The following is a 25952-nucleotide window of genomic DNA, read 5'->3' as shown; positions in this document are numbered from 1 at the left end:
TATTTTACTATTTTGGAGTGAAGAAAAATTAAATTTATATAGAATATATGACTATGTATAATATAAATACATAGATAATGTAATATAAATAATATGAATTTATTATATAAATAATTGCATATTTGGGCGCCTGGGTGGCTCAGATGGTTAAGCGTCTGCCTTCGGTTCAGGTCATGATCCCAGGGTCCTGGGATCGAGTCCCGCATCGGGCTCCTTGCTCAGCAGGGAGTCTGCTTATCCCTCTCCCTCTGCCTCTCCCCCTGCTTCTTCTCTCTCTGTCTCTCCCGCAAATGAATAAATAAAAATCTTTAAATAATTGCATATTTATATAATTATATAATAAACAGAATTATTTATAAATATAAATATATGTGTATATGTGTGTAAATATATAATAAATTATCTACAACACCAATAATATGTATTTAAAGATTTTATTTATTTATTTTTAGAGAAGGAGAGAGAGTGCACATGGGAGGGGCAGGGGGAGAGGGAGAGAGAATCTCAGACTCAGGCTGAGCACGGAGCCCAAGGCAGGGCTCAATCTCACGATCCTGAGATCTTGACCGGAGCTGAAATCAAGAGTCTGACACTTAACCACGGAATCACTCAGATGCTCCATTATCCATATGTATTTAAAGTGTTTACTTAGCAAGTGATATTCTCCCCCACCTTTTTTTTTTTGGCTTTTTACGTTTTGAGGTTTATTTAAGTATTTATTTTAATTTCGGTTAGTTAACATACAGTGTTATATTACTTTCAGGTGTACAATAGAGTGATTCAGCAATTCCATACATCACCCAGTGCTCATCACAAGTGCAATTTTTAATCCCCATCACCTATTTAACTCATCCCCTCCCCTTCCCCCTCTGGTAACTAGCAGTTTGTTCTCTATAATTAAGTCTGTTTCTTGATTTTTCATTCTCTCTTTTTTCCCTTTTCTCATTTGTTTTGTTTCTTAAATCCCACATATGAGTGAAATCATATGGTATTTGTCTTTGTCCTACTGACATATTTCACTTAGAATTATACTGTCTAGCTCCATTCATGTCATTGTGAATGTCAGATTTCATTCTTGGCTAAATTATATATAATTATATAGTTATATATATATATATCATATATATATTATTATGTTCGATGGAATAACTGAGTTCCTTAAGTCTAATGTTTTGCATAATTCTTTTCTCTCTTTTGTTCAGCTTGATTACTTTCCATTACTCTGTCTTCTAGGTCATTATTTAATTCCTCTGCTTGCTTCTTCCCACCTTCCATTTATTCCATCAAGTGTGTTTCTGATTTTGGTTTTGAGCCCCTTGTCTCTGCTGTTTTTCCTTATCTGTGTCAACGGTCTCACTGATGTCCTCCACTCTTCTCTCAATTCCAATGAGTATCTTCATATTTTTTAAAGATTTATTTATTTATTTATTTTGTGGGGTGGGGAGAGAGAAAGAGAGAGAGAGCAGAGGGAGGGGCAGAGGGAGAGCAAGAGAATCTCAAGCAGACTCCCTGCTGAGCATGGAGCCCGATGTGGGGCTCCAACTCACAACCCTGAGATCATGACGTGAGCCAAAATTAAGAGTTGGATGCCCAACCAACTGAGCCACCCAGGCAACCCCTCTGAACATCTTTATAATCATTACTTTAAATTCTCTATCAGATATGATATTTATATCTGTTTCACTTAGATCTCTGGCCCTGGCCTTGTCTTGCTCTTTCATTTACAATAAATTTCTGTCTTCTCATTTTGTCTAAAGTCTCTGTGCCTCTTTCACTGTGTTAGGAAAGTCAGTACATTGCCTGTTCTTGAGGGTAACGGCCTTATGAAGAAGAGGTCCTATAGCAGAATGCTGTGTATTGTCCCCTGTTTCAGAGAGCCTAGTGCTTCTGGGAGTGTCTCCAAAGTGTGCTGCATGTGTTTTGTTGTTGTGCTTGGTCACTTTATCCTTCAGACCAGTCATCTGCAGAGCTCTCTTTGCCTATTGTGGGCAGCTGACCTGAATGTGGTGCATTTTAACTAGGTGTGCTCCGGTCTGTGAAATGAGACCTGTTACCATGGGAGCTGGAACCACAGCTACACACAACTTTCATGTCAGGAGACTCTCCTGCTGTGAGCAAGGATTTGGGCCAGTCTTCTGGGGGAAGGTCCTGCCATGCTGGGACTGAGACAAGCAAGACTGGGAAGGGTGGTCCACCAGAGCACTGGGCCGGGGGCAGGTGCATGGGGAGTAGGAGTGGGGAGGGTTGGGTGTAAGCAAGTTAGGTACAGTATAGGCACTGTGCTGTTCAAACACTTGGCCCTGTGCTTATGCTGAGCGGCAGGGGAATGAAATGTTACTGGCCAGTTCCTTCATTCCTAGAGGGCTCTGTGGACTCTGCCTCTCTGGGATGCTCTCGGGGATGAGCAAATCACCTGCTTGTGGTATGCCCTAGGCACTCTTTAGATCGCTGTTTCCACACTGTATGTTCCTGCTGTTTGCCCTAGCTTTTCTCCCCGAGCAGCTCAATGCCTTCCAGGCTCTATCCCACCTAAGCCCCCTGACCTTTAAAACTCTAGGCTTTAAGCCCTGCTGATTGTCAGAAGTCACAAAATTGGGCCCCTTTCGATTTCCAAGCCAGTTGCTATGAGGATTCCTTTTCCTCATGAGCTCCCAGCCCTTCTCCATAACTGCAGCTCCCTTCCCACCGCAAAGGCCAAGATCCATTTCTCTCCCCAATCCTGTCTCCATACTTGCAGCCTTCTTTGATATAACCCTTTCTTTTAGTTGTGGAGTTTGTTCTGTCAGTCTTCAGGGCAATTTCTGGGATATTCAGGATGATTTGATAGTTACCTAGTTGTATTCATGGGATGGGGTGAGTCTAGGGTCCTCCTACTCCACTGCCATCTTCCAGACTCTCCCTCTCTTCCCATTCTTAAACATATGGATTTTGTAAAATTATCCTATGTCAATATGGATAAACTGTAGTATTCTCCAAGGCTCTCCTGTTCCCTAATGTATTTATTCCCTCTGAAGGACTTTTGTTTTTAAACCTCTCAAACACAGTGTCTCTTATTAAACTCCTATCATTGCTTTAAACTAAATGAAGAAAATTAGAAAATGCATGGAAAATCTTCAAAGAGTGAAGTAATTCTTTTATGTTCAATCAGTCCCAAAGAACTATGAAAATAATCTGATTATCTTTGCCCCTAAATAAATTTCTGGCTACCAGGCTAAAAATGAATTTAACAAAGACATTAAACACCAGTGATAGTCTCTCACACATTTCATGACCCTGAATGCCAAATTATATTCAATTTCAGGAACGTATTTGATAGTCTGAGAGAGAGAAGAAATGGTTATCTTTATCATTTACAGTAATGTTAAAATGCCCTTTTTTAATTTGTTGTCTTCATCTTTCTTTCACAGACTAGATAACATTCATTTGTCTTATTCTGTGATCAAACAAATGACTGTAGAAAATCAAAGTCCCTACTAAAATTTTCATCCCAGCTAAATTCCAGTGAAACTTCTTATAATAGCAGTATAACATTAAATAAAACAATTATTTATTTAATTAAACAGCTTCAGTTTTATTTTTCAACTAACATATTCACTCTAAAGTTTTTTGTTTTATTTTTTGCTATAAATTTCATCTTTTCTGGAGAAAGAACAAACTCTCAACTCCTTTAAAAATGTATTAATTTTGTTTCCACAGATTTTTAATTTTCCAATTGATGCTGTTTTTTGTGTCATCAGACATATTTGAAAAGGTTGCCATCCCAGGAAGAATACATTCTTAACAGACTGACTCAAATATTCTTTTTTACTTGAATAAGTAATGGAAAATATAATTCAATATTTACTCATTTATTTGTTTTAATACAAATCAAGTTTTGTAGCACTTTGTTATATTACTTTGGTCGACTGTAGTTAACATTTTGCTATTTAACTAAATGTTTAAATTAAATGTTTGTGTAAATATCTTATCCATATGAAAAAAATCTTTCCCCCAAAAAAACATAGTTTTTCCTGTATCATTTTTTATAATCAATTTCTACCTCACTGATTTTACATTTTATATTTAGCTACTTAAATATTAAATATTTTCCCAAATAAAGTACCAAATATATTTTCATAAATGGGTAGATATGAGTATGACTTTAACTGCTGGTTCTCATAAAATAGATCAAATTGGACCATATTAAAAATAATAAATTCACCATGACATCCTCTTTGGGGGTGATTCTAGATAATTTTATAATTTCTCAGGTCTTTCTTATATTTAAATCAGGAGTTTTAATGAGGAAATTAGGGACAATGTGCTTCTGCGGGTCAGTTAGGTTCATTTTAAAATTCAGCTCATTCACCTTGGTTAACACCACTGAGTTATTAAAATCATTACTAAAGAGATAGAATAGAATTACAAAGAAGTGGTTGGAAAATTAGAACTTTGCAGAGTAAGAGTAACAGAGGCACCCAGTTTTTTAAAACTGAAATTTAATTTATGTATCCTGATTTCTATATTCACTGTTCAAATGAGATGAGTAATTTTAATTTTCTTTGCAAGAAAATTTGACTGGGTGACAGTCTATATTAAGCCTTTTTGTTACAATTATGTAGTTAAACTTTGCACCTCATTGTGAAGAGTTCTAGTCATCAGCATATTGTCAAAGGGAATTTTTGTAAATTAAGAAAGATTGCTTGCAAAAACATACTAACTTTGTGAAGGGCATCTAGAAAGATAAAGAATTAGGACTTCAGGTGACTACCAGGCTGAGAAAAATTGGTAACTGACAAAGAATTGGTGAAGGAAATGCCTTTCTCTGTTCTCATAACAGATGTAAGAATAATTAGGGACTGACCCAGATTTGCTAATAGTAAATCTAGTCAAAATACAATGGCAACAACCAACCAAAATACTGCCACTTCTATTCCTTTAGGACCTACAAGATTCCTTTTTGACCATTCATCTTCATACAATTCTTATTCCCTGAACTTTTCTGTCCAATCATAGGTTCAGGTAAGAAAAGATTATGAAGAACTGGGGAAAGGAGGTAGGAAATATATTTAACATTAAGCTGTCAGTTTGAGGAAATAATCCTTCTTTTTATTTCTTTCTCCAAATTTTTCTTTAAATTCCAGTTAGTTAACATACAATGTAATGTTAGTTTTAAGTATAGAATTTAGTGATTCACCACTTATATACAACACTCAGTGCTCATCACAACCAGTGCCCTCCCTAATACCCTATCACCTATTTAACCCATCCTCATGCCCACTTCCCCTCCAGTAACCCTCAGTTGGTTCCCCATAGTTAAGATCTGTTTCTTCATTTGCCTCTCTTTTTCTCCCCCATGTTCATTTGTTTTGTTTCTTAACTTTCACATATGAGTGAAATCATATGGTATTTGTCTTTCTTTGACTGACTTATTTTGCTTAGTATAAGACTCTCTAGATCCATCCACGTCTTTGCAAATGGCAATATTTCATTCCTTTTTAATCCTTCCTTATATGTTTTTAAAGATTTTGTTTATTCATTTGAGAGAAAGAGAGAGAAAGAGCACAAGCAGAGGGAGAGGCAGAGGGAGAGGGAGAAGCAGACTCCCTGCTGAGCTGGGAGCCCAACGTGGGTCTTGATCACAGGACCTGGAGATCATGACCTGAGCTGAAGGCAGACACTTAACCATCTGAGGCACCCAGGCGCCCCTAAGATACAGTCATCAAACCTAAACTTTGAATGACTACTGTAAAGCATGGGATAGGACCATGACCTGTCTTATTCAGCAGTGTATGCCTAGGTACAAAGTTTCTACAAAGTAGTTTTTCCATTAATAATATTTCATAAGAACAACTAGTCACATGGCACAAATAAGAAGGCTACAAAACCTGAGATGAAAAGAAGGTTAGAAACATTTTCCATAGAGACCCCTGACAAAGGCTTTCACCAAAACTTATTGTGGAAGAATGAAAGTTAGTTAACCCATGGGCCTCTGTGATTACCCCTGATTACATCTGCCCTCAAGATGATAGTTGTATAGTAAATTATATATGATTCTCACTTTGTAGTGTTGATCACCTCGTATTTAATTAATGCTTTGATTGGTTTCTTAGAGTGCTAGGTGAAACATAACTTCATAATTTGTTAATGATAATATGAGGATCATATAGATCACAATTTATAAAAATTAGGTGTCCATATTGGGGAAGAATACCAGTTAAACAGTGTTCCATGTATAAACCAGCTCTGGTTCAATGCCTGTTATACCAGAGAAGTAATTGATAGAACCCCATTTAATTCTCCAATGTATCCTGGTGTGGGTGATAGATTAGTAAGTCACGTACACATGCAGGATACATTAGCAGGGGCTATTCCTGTCTGAGTGAGTAATGGAAGAGCAAAATGTTAAAAAGACAAGATCTCACTTTATGAGCATGCCTGCTGTTTCCTTAAGTAGGTGACAAATGGAATCACAAGCACGCCTACCATTTCAAAGTAAACACAGAATTTTAACCAATGAATGATGAGTCCATTCCTTCCAAGTTACAGAACCAACCTTTTTTTCTGACCTGCACTGATTCATCTGTATCAATTAGTTACAGACGGTCCTAAAACTAGATTTCAACTATTCACAGGATTGCACTAGTTTGGAGTAAGTTGTTACTTCTTATACTTAAGCTGTTTTAATTTACTTTATCACCTGACATAAAAATTCTGCTGAAAGTAGGCAAAAGAAACGATAAAATATATGCTTGAAATGCCCTCCATTCTTGCTTTTATAAATTGATAATAGTATAAAATCAAATAAAATCAATTTTTAAACATGAGAGTTTTTTAATATATTCATCATTTAAGTTTATTCATCATTAGCTCTTATATAGCTAGTACTAATCATTATAATCACATAAAAATATGTAAAATTACAAAGTTGTTATTTATTGTAAATCAGTTAACTTACATATCTACTCTGTACCTAGAAGTGACATTGACATAAACTCTAATCTCTGAGTATTTCTATTTTTGTAAATAGAAATTTACTATTTCTAGAACTACTATTAAGAACTACTATTAAGACTACTATTAAGGGGCACCTGGGTGGCTCAGTCGGTTAAGCGACTGCCTTCGGCTCAGGTCATGATCCTGGAGTCCCGGGATCGAGTCCCACATCAGGCTCCCTGCTCGGCGGGGAGCCTGCTTCTCCCTCTGACCCTCCCTCCTCTCATGCCCTCTCTCATTCTCCCTCTCAAATAAACAAATAAAATCTTTAAAAAAAAAAAGACTACTATTAAGAACTACTATTAAGACACCAGTATATTTTCTGTACACAAAGTTCTTGACATATAATAGAAGCTCTGTGGTAACTTTAATTTCTATTAATTCTTCAAAGATGGGGATACCAGTTGCTTTATTATTGCTTGCTGCCTAGGAAGGCAGTGTCAAGGGGACTCAGCTAATACTATGTGAGTCCAACCATAAAAAAAGTTTCTACCACTTTTTGTTACTAACAATGTAGGACAACAAAATCATTTGACAATTGGTTAAACACTAACCCTAGGAAAATTTTTTTTCTTGAGCTCTTTGAAAAAATTTATTCCAAGTCAAAACATGTTGTTTGTGCTTGCTTATTTAAAATATGCTTGGGATTCAAATGATTAAAATATATTGAAGAACTAAAATAAAGAAGTAACATATGCACAGGAAAAAGACTTAAAAGTTTAAAGCTACTGTGAGGACATTATTCTCTTTCAAACATTATTTTAGGCAACAGTCAACTTCCCTACCAAAAATCTGAACAGAAGCAGGATAAATTACCCACTTAATGAAGTAGATAGAGAAAGCCATTGAGAAACTAGTCTATGAAAGAGAGAGAAGAGCAAAGGAATAACAATTTCTGAGGTATAGGACATGGGCCAGGAGATTATTGTAGTGGACCCTGATTATAAAGCCTTCCTAAAGCTACTTCAAGCAGTTCAAGGACTCATTAATTTAGCCATTTTATGTTTAATAAATCTGGAATCCTGCTTCTGCCTCCCCCTCTCCTTACAAAGTAGAGAGAACTCGTTCTCATCACATATTTCATGCTACTTAACCTCCAAATTTTTCAACTAAATGTTCAATAATATAAATAAGAGGAAAAATTGAAACAAATTTGCTCAAGTGGCTCTCCCCCCAGGTCATGCTCTCTCACTCCGCGCACTCTCTCTCTCTCTCAAATAAATAAATACATCTTAAAAAAATTCAAACAAATTTAATCTAAGTCAGTATTTCAATATTTTTTTAAAAGATTTTATTTATTTATTTGTCAGAGAGAGAGAGAAAGAGAGCACAAGCACGGGGAGTGGCAGGCAGAGGCAGAGGGAGAAGCAGGCTCCCCACGGAGCAGGTAGCCCAATGCGGGAGTCGATCCCAGGACCCTGAGATCATGACCTAAGCGGAAGGCAGACACTTAAACATCTGAGCAACACAGGCATCCCTAAGTCAGTATTTCAGAGGGAAGGATTGAAAAGCAGAGTTTGTGACCAACCAGCATATATACTTTCTGAACCGAAAGTAACTAGTCTATTCCCAAAAAAGGAAGAAAGCAATTTGATTTAACCAACTCTAGGTACCTAACTCAGTTGCAGTGCCCACATAAACTAGAAAAAATGTTTCTCAATTTGGAATGTTATCTTATGCTAGGGGTCTGCTAGTTTGAGACAAAAGCTTCTCTTCTGTAAGTCTGAGGTTCTTTAACTTTCATGAAGACTGTTTTTCTTTCTGTGCACAGGTTTTCCTATTCTCCAATTTACACAGCCTAAAATTCCTAAGTCCAGTTTTCTCAACCACAGTGGTATAAATATTTGGACCTGATATTTCTTTGTTGTGGGGGCTGTCATGTCCATTGCAAGATGCTTAGCAACAAGCCTGGCTGCTAAGACAGGGACCAGGAGCAGACTCAATCTGTATTTGTGACAACCACAAATGTCTCTAGACACTGACAAGTATCCCCCAGGGGACAAAAATTACACTTGGTTGCTCTGGGATCTTTTGTATTTGACCTTACCTATACTTTTCCAGAGATGTCTGTATCTCTCACCACAAACTATGGCACTATCCATCCATTCTCTAAACCTCAAGAAATGTCTCTGAGGATTGATAAAGAATGAACATATTGCTGTATTTTTCTAGTTGAGGGTACAATTACAAGGTACCTTTAGGAGCTTGGGATAGTTATGGGCCAGTAGGAAATAGTTTCAGCTTTTCTGTTCAACTTAGGCTTTAGTAGCATATCATAGTGTAAATATTTGATTTTTTTCATTTTGTATATGTGTGCAAACTAATATTTTGAGTGTCTATAACATATTTAGCTTATCCAACATTCCTTTCTTTGATTTGTTGACCTTTACATTTTTTTACATTAAAAAAAACAACATTGAGGGGTATTTTGTGTATCACATAATTCTTTCTGTCACCTGATGTCCCATGTCAAATTCCATGTCAAGTTAGCTTTGACTACCCTATTACTAAGAGAGATGTCTCCTGTTAGTCAATTTGTGGAGTTTGTGTTCTTCCTACATAGAAGCATCCTTCCAAAGAGGTTCCCATCTTCTACACTTGGCATGACTTGTCTTTGCTGAAACTTTGCTGCCTTCTCTGGAAGAAGGGTAGTCCTGTACAAAGGAACAAAGATATCTGCCTACATAGAGCTTAAATTTCAGCCTAATATACACTTATAGACAATGAAAAAGATATGTGAAGAACTATACTGTTATCTGGGAAACTGGATGGCAATGGTTGTTAAGAAGAAACTAAAAAAAGGAGCTGACACGTATGAACCCAGAAGTATTTAACATTTTCCACTGGGTGTCTATGGAAGAACTCACTGAAAAGGTAAACATTTGAGAAAATACCTAAACAGAATGGAGAACTCTACAAACCAGAAATTTGGGTCAAAATCTTTAAGATAAAGGCCCTGAGGCAGAACAGAGTACGCCTGGTTTCTTCTGAGAACTTCGAGGGCACTGTTGCTATTTTAGTGTGAGCTAGAAGGAATATGAACATTGAGCCTCTGGTGCAATGCTTACCTGATCTAGCACCTGAAAGTCCTAATTTTGTGAGCCTTCAAATTCTTGTGTGCATATGTGTGTGTGAGAGAGAGAGAAAGAGAGAGAGGGAGAGATTGAGAGAGAGAGAGAGATTGAGAGAGAGAGAGAGAGATATTCTGTTCAGATTTTCTGTTGTTGCAACTAAAATTTTAAAACTCTAACTCCTACCCCAAATGCAAATTGTATTCATATGGAATTCTAATTTGAGCTTTACTTCTCTCAGTGTTCAGTATGACTTTGCATAAGTCACGCTTGCTGAAAATTATTGTAAAAAAAAAAGAGTTAACTAGAGGATGGAAATAGAAAAGAGGAATGAAACAGATGGTAAAGTTAAACTAGATGAGTTTTAAATTTTGTTTTTTTGTTGGTTCCCAGTGAAACCTTATAGGAAACTTAAAAAGATGAGATAAAACATAAACTACTTTCTTATATCTGCATCCCTGAACCAGTTATAAAAGAAGAGAACCACAGGAGCTGTATATAAAGCTCTCATGGTATTTTCTTTGATGGTATAAAAAGCAGCAGTCAACAATTCTGTCAAAACATTAGGAAGTTATAAAATATTTGGATAGGCACAGACCAGAAACTGTGGCTCTAACCATGTATAATATCTATTAAAAATGAAATTAAATATATTAGTAAATCATTGAAACTCTAAGAAACACTGAATCATTGCTATGAGGCGATGTAAATAGCATTTAATTGCACAGTGACTATATTTTTAGTTTATTGTGTGCATAGTATCAATCATATTTTTAATTTAGTGGCTGTAATTTTTTCATTTTTATAAACATGAAAATGACAATCAGAACAGTTCTCTCCCTGTTTGAGTTCTTAATTTTTTTCAATGATTTATTTTTTGTGGCTATTAGAAATCTGACTCTCATTTGGGAAGTAACAATTGTTTTATCAAGGGGGCTATTTATATTATTAATATTGAGATTAATATTGACATTGTGAAAGTGCTTGATTAGAAATTCCTCATCACAATTTCAGTGAGAAAGTTCAGCATCCTTCTGCCACTTTAATTATAGAGAAAATGAATTAAAAAGGGAAATTTAATTCATGAGGATAGGCATATCTTAGAATTAATAAGGTTCTGACATACATTTTTTTACCCTTAATATTGTCCATCCTATTGCATTTAATATAAACTTCCTAATCTTAAAGTAATTATGGAATATGCTTTATCCTTCATAATACTACAATTAAATGTATATTCAAAAGAAATAAATCATTTTTTCTGATTATAATTTTCATCTAATTCCATTAACAGGAGTGGACCACTGTCACATTGTCGGTTTATTTCCTTTTATCCCATATTATGCATATCTGTACAATACAAATATCATCCAGTCTCCACTGGCCAATGCAACTCTGGTTAACCTTGGTGTTAAGTTAGATCTGGATTTTAACTCAGAGCCTCTCTGTGATTCCCTAAGCCATTCTTCCCCATGATTCTCTGTGGCTCCCTGCTTCCCTGGCCCTGTGTGTATTAACTTGTTCCTAGACTATATAGATTACAGGCCTCATATACTTCACTCTTTCCATTAAGTCAATGCAAATCTATAGGGAAAATTTACATTTATTTAAAATGACACATCTTGAGTGATTATGGGGATGGGTAAGTCAGAAAGTGTATCACCTTGTGCCATCTAACTGGCTCCCCCAACCCCCCTGCACTTCTTACTGCCTGGAAATGCCTGGGCTCTTGATATATAAGCTTTCATGATATCTGAACACTCTGGGAGGTGAAACCCAATGGATAATCTCTGTGGGAGTAGTGCTGCCATGCCTGTTGACCTTTCCCACAACACAGGAAATACATATTTTATTTTATTACAAGAAGATAAATACCTTACATATACACATCTAAACCCAAATTACAGTTAGAATAATATAGCCATTTTTCATCAGATATTTTGATCTGAGTATTTTCCAAAAATCCCAATACACTTGAAAAACATAGTCTAAATTGGAGGTGTATTCTATTATAGGGACACATTATAATATTTAAGCTATTCTTGTTGCTTAATTTGATTATTTCTATTCTAAAATAAACAACAATATAGTGAATATTTTCTCACATGTTTAATATAATACTGCTTTCTTACTTCAGGTATTTCTAGATTATTACAGGTATTTTCAGGTATTTCTGAATTATTACAGATGAAAAAATTTTAGGTATATACTCTAAATTGCCAACTGGTGGTCCTATTTTCCCTGAATACATGTGATAATACTGTTGCATTTAATATGTATACTTTTGTGTTTTGATGGAAAAGTATAAAATGGTATGTCCATACTGCCTTAAATGATATTTCATCGATTTGAACATTTTAAAAGTGTGCTTATTTTCCATTTGCATTTTTTATTTAAAAATTATTTATAAAAATCTACCATTGAAATTTATTGTTTTTTCTTTAAAAATAACTGATATAGTATACATATAATTTTTCATGAAGTAACAAATATGTCCCACTATGATAGAGTGTTTTTTATTTTATTTTTTTAAAGATTTTATGTATTTATTTGAAAGAGAGAGAATGAGAGATACAGAGCACGAGAGGGAAGAGGGTCAGAGGGAGAAGCAGGCTCCCTGCTGAGCAGGGAGCCCGATGCAGGACTCGATCCCGGGACTCCAGGATCATGACCTGAGCCGAAGGCAGTCGCTTAACCAACTGAGCCACCCAGGCGCCCCAGAGTGTTTTTTTAATTTCTTGACAAGCAATCAAGGGTCAAGGAGATCACTTAGGGCATAGAGCCAAAGTGAAAATATACACATCTAAGCCCAAATTACAGTTAGAATTACAGCCTTTATTCAGTTATTGCCACAGTGCCGTTAACAGGAACAAAGAGGCTCCAGGTATTTTTCTCCCCAGAGGAACAACATGAGGCAAGATCCAGTGGCTGCAGCTGGATGAGGGAAGCCTCTCATTGTCCTGAAGAAAAGGCTCTTGTCTACGGACTTGGTGGGGAGGTAGAGAAAGAGGCCTAGGGGTGGAAAAGTATTATGTCAATGTGGAGAAATGTGGCTCAGTCAAGGCCCCCCTATATAAAGAGGTCTCCCTGGAGGCACACAGGAAATGCCCCAGCTACGGCCCTCTGCTCCCCCAAAATGAAAAAGGCCTCTGAATAAGGTACATGTGTTGTTGAGAAGAATAAATAATCTGCAACTGTCGTGTGTGCCATTTTGTAGTCATTTAGGTGAGTGGATTGATAGTACCGTTCACATTTTGTATATCCCTCCTGATTTTCTGTCTACTTATTCTACCAATTACTGAAAGGAAAGTATTCATCTCTCAACTATAATTGTAATTTTACTTATTTCTCTTTTGGATTATGTCAGTTTCTGGTTCATGTATTTTGAATCTCTTTTATTAAATGTATAATTCAGTATGATTAGTTGACCCACTTATTTTTGTGAAATAAAGTCCTTCATCTTTGATAGTTCCTGATATTGAAATCTACCTTATTAATAAAACTACACCAGTATTTATTTTGTCTAATTTTTATATATCTCTCTCATTATTTTAGTTTCAATATGTCTCTATTTTTTTTTAAATGAGTATCTTCAACAATTGAGTTTTGCTTCAGGTACCATTAATAATCTCTGCCTATTAACTGAAGTGTGTAATCAATTTATATTTACTGTGATCCTGGATATAGTTGAATTTAAGTGTATCATTTTGCTTGCATTATGCCTGCTCTCTTCTTTCCTCTGAATATAAATATATTTGTTTTCTCCAAACAGGACAAGAAATAGTTCAAATCTCTTCCTAAAATATTATAGTTTATCATATAGTCTCTTTGAATTTGGTCGATATATTCAAAAGTTAATAATGCAAAATTAGAGTAGAAAAACAAATATCAGTTAAAAAATCCAAAAACGTATTTTATATTTACAAGCTAAAAATAATTTGACTATAATATTTATTTTATTTTCTTTAATATATCACATTGAACTTAATTATCATGAAAATATAAATTAAGTTAATTGAATATAAACTATTTCAAAACTTCAATATAGCCATAACTAAGATTATTAATCAGTAGGGAAAAACATATTTTTGAAAAAATATTATAGTGTTAAAAACATTAGCAATGCACATTATCTTCATCATCACCTAAATTTTAACTGAATGTGAAGGCCAATAGCATTTCCTTCTTGCTAATATTTTATCTAGTGAAAAGTCATTAAACTTAAAGTAGAATTATAGAAAAAGCAGATTTGGCGAGGTGATGATAAGTCCAGTCTAGTTCCTTAAAAAAGAAATTAAAACTGGATTTGAGTCAGTAACATAGAGATAATTGTTGACATACTAGAACAGGTGATATTTTCCAGGAAGAAATGATGGTGGAGGAAGAGAAATTTAAAAATAAAAGTCAGAGATAAATTCTCAGAGACTACCTCAAGACAAAACAGAAACCAAAGCCCAAACATGAATAGTATAATATAAAAGAAATTCAAACCAAAGCAGGAAAGACATTTCAATTAGACAATCTCCTATTAAGGAAAGGGTAAATATATTTTAAAGGAAAAAGAGATGCTAGTACATTTTTTATACTGAAAGTAGTTATATATTGTACTTAAAAGTATGAGTTGTAGAGTTGCTTGGAGTAAGTTTTAAATCTAGCTTCATCCATCCTTACCAATATGTATGAATTTGGGAAAATATTAAAAGCTCAGTAGACATTTTAATTTTCTATAAAATGTAATGGTATTTATGTGAAGATCAAGTGAAATAATGACCATAAATGACATGCTATAATATAAATGTTTTATAGCTGCAAAATGAATGTTATGTTCTTATCCTATATGTTCTTGCATAATAACATTTTCATATTTTAGCATATGTTTCCAGAAGTATACACATAAATTCCATGATTCATTTTATAAATTGACATTTCATTACTTTAAAAATATTTTATTAAAATATTTTGTATTTAGAGAAAACAATAAAATGAATGCCATAATCCTACTGTCATTATTTACCAAAACAGTTTTAAGAAATAAAGCATCATAAATGGATTAGAAGTTCCTTCTGTACTCTCAGTGATCTTTTCCCCACTTCTCTTTATAGAGAGCCCTTCTAGTAAAGCCAGTGTGTATATTTCTGATATGTGTGTTTATACTTTTGCTATATATTTATCAATCATAAGAAGTATTAACTTTCTTGTGTATAAAAATTTTAATTAATCATTATCAGGCTATCTATGTCAGTCTTCAATAAGATTTTAAAATTCAACATTATGTTTTGATATTTAAAAGTATTAATACATGTAGCTATTGTTCACTTATTTTAACCACTCATTGTAATCCCATGGTATGACTCTGCCATGATGAATTTTTCCACTCTCTTATCCATAAGCTTTTTAAAAAAAATATTTATTTATTTATTTGTTTGTTTGTTTATTTATTTATTATTTTTATTATGTTATGTTAATCACCATACAGTATGCTTTAAGTTTGTTTCAAATTTGGCGTGAAAATTCTTGTATATTTCTCTTTCAGTGCATGCCTGATAATTTTTCCAATAGACATACCTGAAAGTGGAAATGCTGAGTTGTAGGATATGACTTACTGTCTGTCGCACACCCATTGTGTACTTGTAAAGTCATTTCAAAAACTATCCACCAATAAAAAGCATATTTGTATATCCTAACTACCTCACTAACTTTATTCTCCATCTAGTTTAAGTGCTTATGGCATTAGTAACTGTGGTTTTACATATACAGAGATATATTGCCAGGACTCAATTAGCTATACACTTATTTTATAATAAACACACTGCCTAGAACTCTTGTTAATGCCCTTCCAACATAATTCTTACAAGTTAAAAATCTCCATTACTAAACTTTATTTATTTTTTTAAGATTTTTATTTATTTGACAGAGAGAGACACAGGGAAGGAGGGAACACAAGCAGGGGGAGAAGCAGGCTTCCCGCAGAGCAGGGAGCCCGATGCGGGGCTTGATCCCAGGATCCTGGGATCATGACCTGAGCCGAAGGCAGATGCTTAACATCTGAGCCACCCAGGCACCCCTCCATTACTAAACTTTATATAAGTCATGTTTAAATATACATATAAAGATATAATTCTCTGGTTTAGATTAATTTAGCATTTGAAATACAGACTGCCTGAAGCTATTGTATTTTCAAGTGCTAAATTACTCTGCCATGTATTAAATTACTTACTATGAATCTTCCACTTATATTGAAACACCGTCCTTCATTCAGACAATTGATGTTGAGCAGTCTACAGTGGTCAATTACTTTCTCACAGTTTTTTCCAGTAAATCCTGGCAAACAACTGTAAATACATCCACATAAATAAGAAAAGTTACAATTTAAATATTTTCACAAAAGCCTATTAACAGTCTTACAAAAATAATAATGCTTTGTTTAAATTACATACAACATATATTATTACCTGATATTTTTAATCATTAATTTTGTCTATGCATGCTTGTGTTCCTAGCAAAGGAGAAAAAAATGATCTATTTAGTGAGAATCAGAGTAAACTACATTCATTTAATAGTCTTAATATTATCTTTTAAGAATTTAATAGTAAAATTAATTTTGGCCTAACTGAATATTTAACAATAAAATATAGGTTTTGGAAAACTATTGGAATAAATACAACAATTTTTTAAAATGTGAAAAAAGGGTGACAAGTGAGATTTCTAGTGCTTAATAAAGCCATTATGTACTGATGAGGTGCTACAAGGATTTAATGACACACATAAATTTGAGACATAGTATAAAGAGTTACAGTGAACAGTAATAGTATGGTCATAGGCTACTTATAGGGTTTTATTTATAGTCATCTTTACCTTTTTTTTTCCTAAATAAAGCAATCTTGTACTGTAAGTGCCTAGGAATAAGACTTTTTTATGTTAACTGATTTAATTAATTAATTTATTTATTTATTTTTATTATGTTATGTTAATTACCGTACATTACATCATTAGTTTTTGATGTAGTGTTCCATGATTCATTGTTTGCGTGTAACACCCAGTGCTCCACGCAGAGCGTGCCCTCTTTAATACCCATCACCAGGCTAACCCATCCCCCCACCCCCCTCCCCTCTAGAATCCTCAGTTTGTTTTTCAGAGTCCATAGTCTCTCATGGTTCATCTCCCTCTCCAATTTCCCTCATAAGCTTTTTTGATTGTATTGGCAATGCCTGACACTAAGCTTTTGATTGCCAAGGCATCCATTTCAGACACCCATCTCAAATAAACATATTGCCATCTATATGACACAGAGACTAGCTACACAACAAGATAAGAAGACAGGTCTTCCCCACCCATGAAGTTCCCTTTATATAAATCTCTGTGTAACCAAATAATTGGCCACTTCCTTTCCCACTTTCTAATTCCCATTCTTTCCTTCTAAATTCACCAGTAAAGAGTGAATCTGTGAAACCGTACGTGCCCCACTCTTGACCCCAATAAATGAACAACCCCAGGTCCACATAGTTTCTCTTTCTTGCTCTCTCTGCCAGCAGCTTGGCTGCTGGTCTGTGGGTATGCCCTGTACACCCCAGGATTTGAGTAATAAACCTTGTTTATCAAAGATCACTGATGGTTGATGCTAAGTGCATCTTGCAAGCATAAGAACCACAGAGGCCACAACATTGGCTCCTGTGGGGGAAACGTATATGGAGGCTGCCAAGAGTACTATCAGCCCTGGTGAGTGCCCCAGGTGTTCCTAGTTGATAGCATCTCTATAGATAGGTTGAGACACACAAAACAAATCTGGATTCCAGGTTACTGCAATTCATTAGCTGCAATCAATAAGATGCTAAGAATACATGGTGTACTGTCTTCTTTGCCCTCACTCTCATTAATTTGTGAGAAATATTCCTGTACTTTAAATCACATTTAGTAAACTTTCTATTGAAAGTGAATGGAGCACCAAATTAAATGACAATGTATCTCTCTAAAGTAGATACTAGAGATTTTAAGGCCAAAATAATACTTTTTTTTCTTCTTTTTAGAGAGAGTGCGTGTGAAGTGGGGGCACAGGGAAAGAGAGAGAAAGAATCTTAGGTATGTTCCACACCCAGCACAGAGGCCAGCAAGGGGTTTGACCTCCTGACCTGAGCCGAAATCAAGAGTCAAGCACTTAACCGACTGAGCCATCCAGGAGCCCCCAAAATACTTCTTAAGACTAAGTTGTTACAAACTGATTTAATAACGAAGTGAATTATATCATATATTAATTATTTCAAATATCTTACAAGGACACAGGATAATTTCATAAAAGAAGGAATCAAAGGCCATGTTGACACAGTTTAACTGAAATAACATCAGTAAAATACTTTAATAATTCTCTTTTCCTACTCTTCAAGGTATAGCCTGGCACTGGCACCTTCTAGAATTAAACCATTCCTTCATTTATGTCAGGAATACCATCCATTTTCTTTAGCACCTACTATGTACCAGCAACTAGGCTAATTGTTTTAACACTATTTTCTATTTTCTCATTCAATCCTTATAAATCCCATGTGATACATATCATTACCACTATATTAAATGAAGGAACAAACTCAGAGAAGTTAAGAGATTTACTTTGGTCATATAACTAATTTTAGAGCTGCTAATAAAATTAAGTATGGTCTTAACTTTAAAAGTATTGTATCTGTTACTCTATTAATAAAACCTGTTAGGACATGTTTACCTTACTTCCCTCGTTCTGAGGATCTACCTAGAAAGCCAGAAATTACTCCAAGTACCACTTTGTTGTGAAAGGTATCATTCCCACCCTTTCCTACTGGGGATAAGGAGTAGCGGGGATAAGGAGTAGCAGGAGTAAGGAAACACCAGAATATCCTTAAATTTTGGTGAGTTGTACTTATCATGTCTCAATTCTCCTTTGAGAGAGGAGTCAAACTGTCCAAGACTAGCTAAGGACATGTGTCTTATTTGGTCTTATATTGCTCTGGAGTATGGTTTCCAAAGAGAAGGATCAGAGCTATAAATTAAATGAAGAACTAATATTCAGTCCTTCATGAGATCAGATCAACAGGTTGCTGAATGAAGATTAGGGAGCAGCAACTCTGAGAAAGATGTTTCTAAACAAAGCAGAACTTACTAATTATGAAATATTGTGCCAAAGTGTTAGCACTCTCACAATATACTAAGAAGGAAGCCCCACAACACCATCTTTAATACTTTGGCCCAGGGAGGTTTAACCCAAAGGCAGAGGAAACCCATAATGAGAAAATTTTTCTGTTGAGTTACGTGCTATCAACCCTCCATGTCTAAATTCCTACTCATAGTTTGAAATCTAAGAGGAGCTTTTGAATCTCATCCTAATGATATCCTAACAACTCAGCCTGCAGCCAGGGAAAGAAAAGTCTTAAATAGTATTCTTAAGAGTTTAAACCAGAGAAAACAAAGACAAAGAAAAATAAATAAAAACAAACTCTAGAATAATACGGACACTTTGAGAAATTCTATTACAAAAGTGCAAGTAAAGATGAAAGATGCTAAAGATAAAGAGAAAATACATAAAAGAGAGAAGTTTCAAATAAAATCAACAGTTCGGCCCAATAAGTTAAACAGATAAGACTTTTTATGAAATACAATATAGAAGATAATATGGTGAGATAGTATATAAATAGGGAGATGATTTAGTGGCTAACAAAAATTAAAATAGAGCCAAATGAGTTAAGAAAGAAGTGCTTTGAAATAAAAGTAGATAGAAATAAAATATGTTCAATATAAACAATAAAGTCTGAATTGTCACCTCATTCCCCCAAAAAATGTTAAAAGTAGGGTACAATTCATACTTGAGAATATATAGCAAAAAGTGAAAGAAAAAGAAAATATAAAAAATGAACACTTAAAGCACAGTGAATCAGAATATTTTAACAGTTTGATAAGGGCAAAAACACATTTTAGGAACTGGTCTGTGTGAATATCAGAACACAATAGCTAATATTTGGCAATTTAAAAAATCTGTAAATTTTATTATATTGAGTTTTTCTACCCTTTCTTCATTCATATTTCTACCTTGATAAAATAAACTATACTGGCCTACTTACACATTCCCTATGACTTTACAATATTAAGCAAAACTGATTTTTTTAAAGTTTTTTTACAGGACATGTACAGAACCTAATAATTTTATTTTAAATGAAGATTTAGTACAAAATTACACTGACTACATTTCACATCAAGAGACAAGTACTACAATTAATAAGGCCAGAGTCATTTATTTAAAAAGATCATGAGATAGATATTTTTCTGGAACGTGTAATTAAGAAATCAAGGGAAAGAACACAAATACACAAAAATAAAAATGCAAAAGGGAATATGAGGACAAATGGAAGCTAACAACACTACATATTCCTCAGTGCAAATATGCTAAAACGTTTATGTTAAAATATAGATTGCCAAAATTGAATAAAAATAAGAATAGCTGAATAGAACAAAATATTTGGTGGAACTAACTAAAAGATGCTAGGCTTATTTATTTATATGGATGAAGAATTCCAATTCCTATGAAATAGATGATTCTCATGGTATGTAAGTTTTGATCCTTAGAAAATGTATGCCAGTTATCAGAATTTGAATGCAAAAGCCTCAAAATGTACAACAGAAATAGTTACCACTAAACTCATATTTGAAAATGAATAAAAGTATGTTGTATTCATTGACACAAAATTCTATTGCTAGGACTTTATCCTGAAGAAATACTCAGATGTAATAAATATACATTTATATCCATATTTTCCCCATGATAGTCCAAATGAAGCACCTACAGAAAGCAGAAACTGCTAATGTAAGAAGTCATTCTAGCCCACTGCCCTAGTCTATCACCACTGTTCCCATACTACCAATAACGCAAGGACATTATAAACAAGAGGCCAATTCCTGTCCAAATTGCCCATTCTTCTTCAGAAACCTTGGTCATCAAAAGTTTCATGTTAATGAATCTCATTCTCATTGTATATTTAAAAATATATATTCTATTTTAACTAATTTAGTACCGATTTAGTTTTTTTCATACATAAAGTGTAGATTTTGTGCTATCCTATTACTGTTGAACTGAGAAGAAACATGCTGTTCTTAGGCAACTCAAGTGGTTCTCCATGACTAGAGCTCAAAGTAAATAATTAGAGTAGCAAAAGATGAGAGGAGAAACAGATCATGAAGGAATTTGTAAGAGTTATCAATATTCAGAAGTATCAAAAACTTAAGAGTGAAAATCAGGAGACTGGAAGTAGGGAACGGGAATGAAAGAAAATAAACAACCAAGTATAAAAGATGAAAGAAGCCTTGCATGAATCAATGGTAATATGTTATTATACTGGAGACTATGCTTAACTTAAATCTTTTTAAATGAAGTTCAAAAAAAAAAAGTGAAATTGAGATGCTTCAGAGAGAGAGAGTTGTCAGGTAAACCTTTATCTGAAATTAAGGGGAAGCCTCATCTCTTTACCTTCAAAAATGCTGCTCCCTCCTATTATCTGCCATCCACTGGTATATGTGGGATCATGTAAATCCATCGTGCTGCTCATGCCTCTGCTTCTCCTTGCACTGTGATCATTTCATAAACTCAAACCCACCAGGGCCTGAACTACAGCATTAACCTTTCATGCGGGCTCTACTACAACAGCTGCCACTCTTCCCAGAACATTGCGTCAACTTTACTGCCAATACCTTCACGTCTTTTTGACCCTAACCATGCCAGACTTTCTACTGTGCATGCCAATACTATGGTCAACTCAGGCTGCTTCTCAGCTTTCCACTGCCCTTGGCTTTGCTGACTTCACTGATAACCTTTATTACTCAAACTGTTCCTATAAAGTTGCTAGGGAACTGTTCAACCTCCTTAGAGATCCATGCATTTAGAAGAGTCTCATAGCAGAGGTCTGCATACTTAGGTCCGTTCGGTTTACATATAGCTCTTTACAATCAGGAGAAGAGATCCATGAATGAATCCAGGCACTGGTACTCATTTCTACCCCTGAGATAAATTCTCTTTGTTGGACAGAAATATTATTTTAGGGTTTCAGAGATCCTTTCCTCTTCTTTTTTTTTTTCTTTTTCCCATCTCTTCCTTCCTTCCTTCCTTCCTTCCTTCCTTCCTTCCTTCCTTCCTTCCTTCCTTCCTTCCTTCCTTCCTTCCTCTCTTCTACTCTTCATAGTTCAGAAAAGCTCCCCACCCCCAAAAAAAGAAAAGAAAAGAAAGGCTCCAAAACATTTACATTCCATTAATGGTAAACTTATATTTCTTTGATGTAAAGCCAATCACATAATGTTTACTATGTTTTTATGGGGGGGCAACAAAAGTTAATTGTTTCACAAATCTGGATACATAATTTTCTTCCTGTAACCCCATATTTCTTCTTCATGATGTCTACTTTCCTATCCACTAACAAATCCCAGGGCTTTGCTCACATAATTTATTTCTTTTAGTTCTAGACCTTAAATACAATTTCCTCCACAGATGTTCCATCTGCTTCAGGAGCCCTATTTTAGCACCTATATACACCTTGATATTCTATCATTATCTATCTACACTCACCTATGTAAGTATATGAACATGTATGTGTACATATGCACATGTACACACATACATGCACACATTTTAATTTTCACTTTTAATCCACATTCCCTTTTTGAAATTTTCACTCTAGTCCATTTTATATTTAGAAAGCATATTTTCCAGTTATCTTCTTCAGATAGGTTACCTGGGTGATAGGTTTTCTGATTGCATAAATATAAATATTTTTCTCACCATCCAATATATAGTAGTCATGTGTAAGATTTGGAGGAGGCAGTATTTTCTCTGCATAGTCTATAGATGCTTTCTAAAGCTATAAATGTTATACTACTGTCCTGAAGCAACTAGTGTTGAAAATAAACAATATGATGTCATGCTGATTACTTTTCCTTTGTAGGAAAATTGTTTTTTCCTGCCTTAAAGCTTGATAGATATTTCACTGTGTGTTTTTTTATCATCAATCTAGCTTGGATAGAGTGTTTTCAACACTCAGACTCAGCCCTTGCTCCAGTTCAGAGAAATATTCTACAATTTGATTAATTATTGCTTCTCCTCCATATGTTCTTTTATTCCTTCTAGAGCTGCTATCATTCATATGTTAGATCTCCTTGATCTATTCTCCAAGATCCTCAAGTTTCTTCATCATGATTCATTAACTAATTCATCCATTAAGCTCTTCAGTAAATAATCCTTGAGCTCCTTCTGTAGGTAGTTATTTTTCTAGCCATGGTGCATATTCAGTGAAAAAGTTTTTTTTTTTTTCTTTCCTCATGGTAGAGGACAGGAAATAAAGACTTAGATAAAGAATATTTAAAGAGAGAAGGTTTGGTTACAGTGGCAAGTTACTGTGTAACTTGGCAGTTACAGTGTATGGCAAGCACAGGTTGTTGCTGTTTTCCCAAAGTTTGCATCAGGGGCAGCTTCATGGGCAATTACTATTTCATAAGACCAGGATAAATTTAGGGTGAGGTCACGTATGCACATGAAGATAAAAGCAGATCCCCCTGTATTTACTCTTTTCTCTACTTTAAAATACTTCTTCCATAAAGCATTCAAGATTTCCATAATTTGGGGCGCTTGGGTGGCTCAGTTGGTTAAGCGACTGCCTTCGGCTCAGGTCATGATCCTGGAGTCCCGGGATCGAGTCCCGCATCGGGCTTCCTGCTCAGCAGGGAGTCTGCTTCTCCCTCTGACCCTCTTCCCTCTCGTGCTCTCTATCTCTCATTCTCTCTCTCTCAAATAAATAAATAAAGCCTTTAAAAAAAAAGATTTCCATAATTTGGATTACCACTTTCCTTCCAATTTTCCATCCATGTTGTTAATTGAATAGTATGTTTTTTAGTTGTAGTCTTGATAAGTATGTATATTTATGTGCCCTCCTCTGGAATCTTCTCACTTATTTTTACTACAGTTATCTAATTTTATATGACCTCTCTCTCCTCCAGAGATTCTAATATCCTCAAGTTGTGATCGTTTTATTTTAACTCATGCTCTTCTCCTGTCTCTGGCCTCTCTTGCATCCAGAATTTTTCTTTGCTAACTCAGTGCCTTAAGTGCAGTATCCTTCAGTGAATGGAAGGAGAAATTGGGCCAAGAAAGTTGAAGCAACCAGGACATCAGTCCTCTCCTTACAGTCTCTGAGGCCGGAAAGATCTGGCCTCTTTCCTCCTTGGTATCACTGAGCAAACTCTCACTGAGAGTCTACCCCTGTAAATTCAGAACTTAATTGACTCTTTATGGCAAAGGAGAACAAGAACAAGTAAGTAGGTTGATTTCTGACCTACCCTCAAATAGTCAAAGTGTTTATACTGATGAAGTAGCTGCTATTTTCTGGTTATTGTTCTGTTGTCCCTCTGCTAATTTACAAATGCTTCCTAGCTCGCAAAGCAAGAGAAGCTGCACAAATTGCTTCTGTTGAGATAGTCAGGGAAGCTAAAACCTAACCTATTTTAGCTGATCAAGGTGTCTAGAAATCATTTTGGTCAAAGAAGTCAGCTGTTTTAAGTATGGGGAGAGGAGAAAGAAATGCCGTTCAGTTCACCATGTTCATGGAATAGCCAGTGTATAATTATATTTTTGTATAAAACTATTGTTTTATAATAAATACTAAAGTAGTAGGAAACAGTAAATATTTTTGTGAAACTAGAGGGTAAGAGAAATGTAAATAATTGTGATGAAAATATCCAAGGTGTTATTTTTAGTGGTAAAAAGGGAGCTAATATATAGAAGAACAGAGGGTCTGAATAAGATAGATGTAAGGAAAAGAAAAGAAAGATAATGGAAATAAAATATGTTAGTGGAAAAGCTAGGAGAAAATAAAACACACTTTTATCTTCTCCTTTTCTTTTTCCTCCCAAAATGATTTCCTATAACTACCTGAAATGTCTCTCCTTTTTTTGGGTTACAGTTTGTCAATTAAGCCAATATTCATTAGACAATTAGTTTTACTCTATTTTTTGAATAGAGTATCCCAAACTTTGTTCAGTGACCTATGGAATACATGCTACTGGTTTTAATGAGAAGTGTTAGGCTCTTTTGGGGACACTGCATTGAATAAAACAGAGTAATAACAGCAAATTTCATCACCAGCACTTTGACAAATACTTCATCTAATGCAGTAATACTGGCATTTACTACATATATTTATTTTTAAAGTGTAGAGAATTCACAAAATAAAATAAAAATCAATGAACCTAAATAATTACCATATTTTAAATGCCAGTTTTTAAAATATATTTTTCAAAACCACAAGGAAAACATAAGCTTAATAAAATTAAAAATGAAATGTTGCAATGCTTCTATAAATAATTGGTAGGAAAATTATTTAGGAAATGTATTGAAACAATGAAGTAACCACTCTGTAAAACAACAAAAATGAAAATTGAAAATTAAATATTATTTGATTTTTTTTAAAGAGCTAGCTTCAAAAATAGTATGTCAACTGTCACTTATGGATTGGGAGCATATTCTTGCTTAAAGTTTTCTAGCTGCTGAAATGGCTCTTTCAAACTCTATACTATTCTAGGAAATGGAAGGAGATAGTTATAAAGTAACTCTAAATAATTTTCTCTGAATCTGTTAACTTGAAATACTCCTATCACTTGTGTGAAGACTTGGAGGAGGTTTAGCTACATTTTTTTTTCTGAGTCCTTACCATTCGATTATAAGTGAGTTGTAATTTTTGTCACAAAGAAAGCATTGTGATTCACTTTTGTCTTCTTTGATTTCATAATCTATGGATGGAAATTCTGAAGCAGAGTTACTTGTATCAATTTCAACACTGTCATGTACTTATTCCACTTCTTGGAAAAAAACCCTTTGAGGTAGATAGACTTATTCTTACAATAGAAGCTTTGCAAAAC

At 34.6% G+C, this 25952-nt stretch overlaps 1 protein-coding gene across 1 annotated transcript in view; it reads right to left on the bottom strand.

The window, feature by feature from the left end:
• EYS (EGF-like photoreceptor maintenance factor) overlaps positions 1–25952 on the bottom strand; it is a 159548-nt gene that overhangs the window by 29829 nt on the left and 103767 nt on the right. Inside the window, 1 exon segment of the mRNA XM_028097634.2 lies at positions 16264–16378. Coding sequence (XP_027953435.2) covers positions 16264–16378 — 115 coding nt within the window.

This window comes from Eumetopias jubatus, unplaced genomic scaffold (genome assembly GCF_037043125.1).
Source record: "Eumetopias jubatus isolate StellerSeaLion01/CBP00866 unplaced genomic scaffold, mEumJub1_p1.0 scaffold_6, whole genome shotgun sequence".
NCBI classification, from domain to species: domain Eukaryota; kingdom Metazoa; phylum Chordata; class Mammalia; order Carnivora; family Otariidae; genus Eumetopias; species Eumetopias jubatus.
The sequence above is the reverse complement of the archived record's forward strand: the minus strand, read 5'-3'. Positions and strand labels throughout refer to the sequence as shown.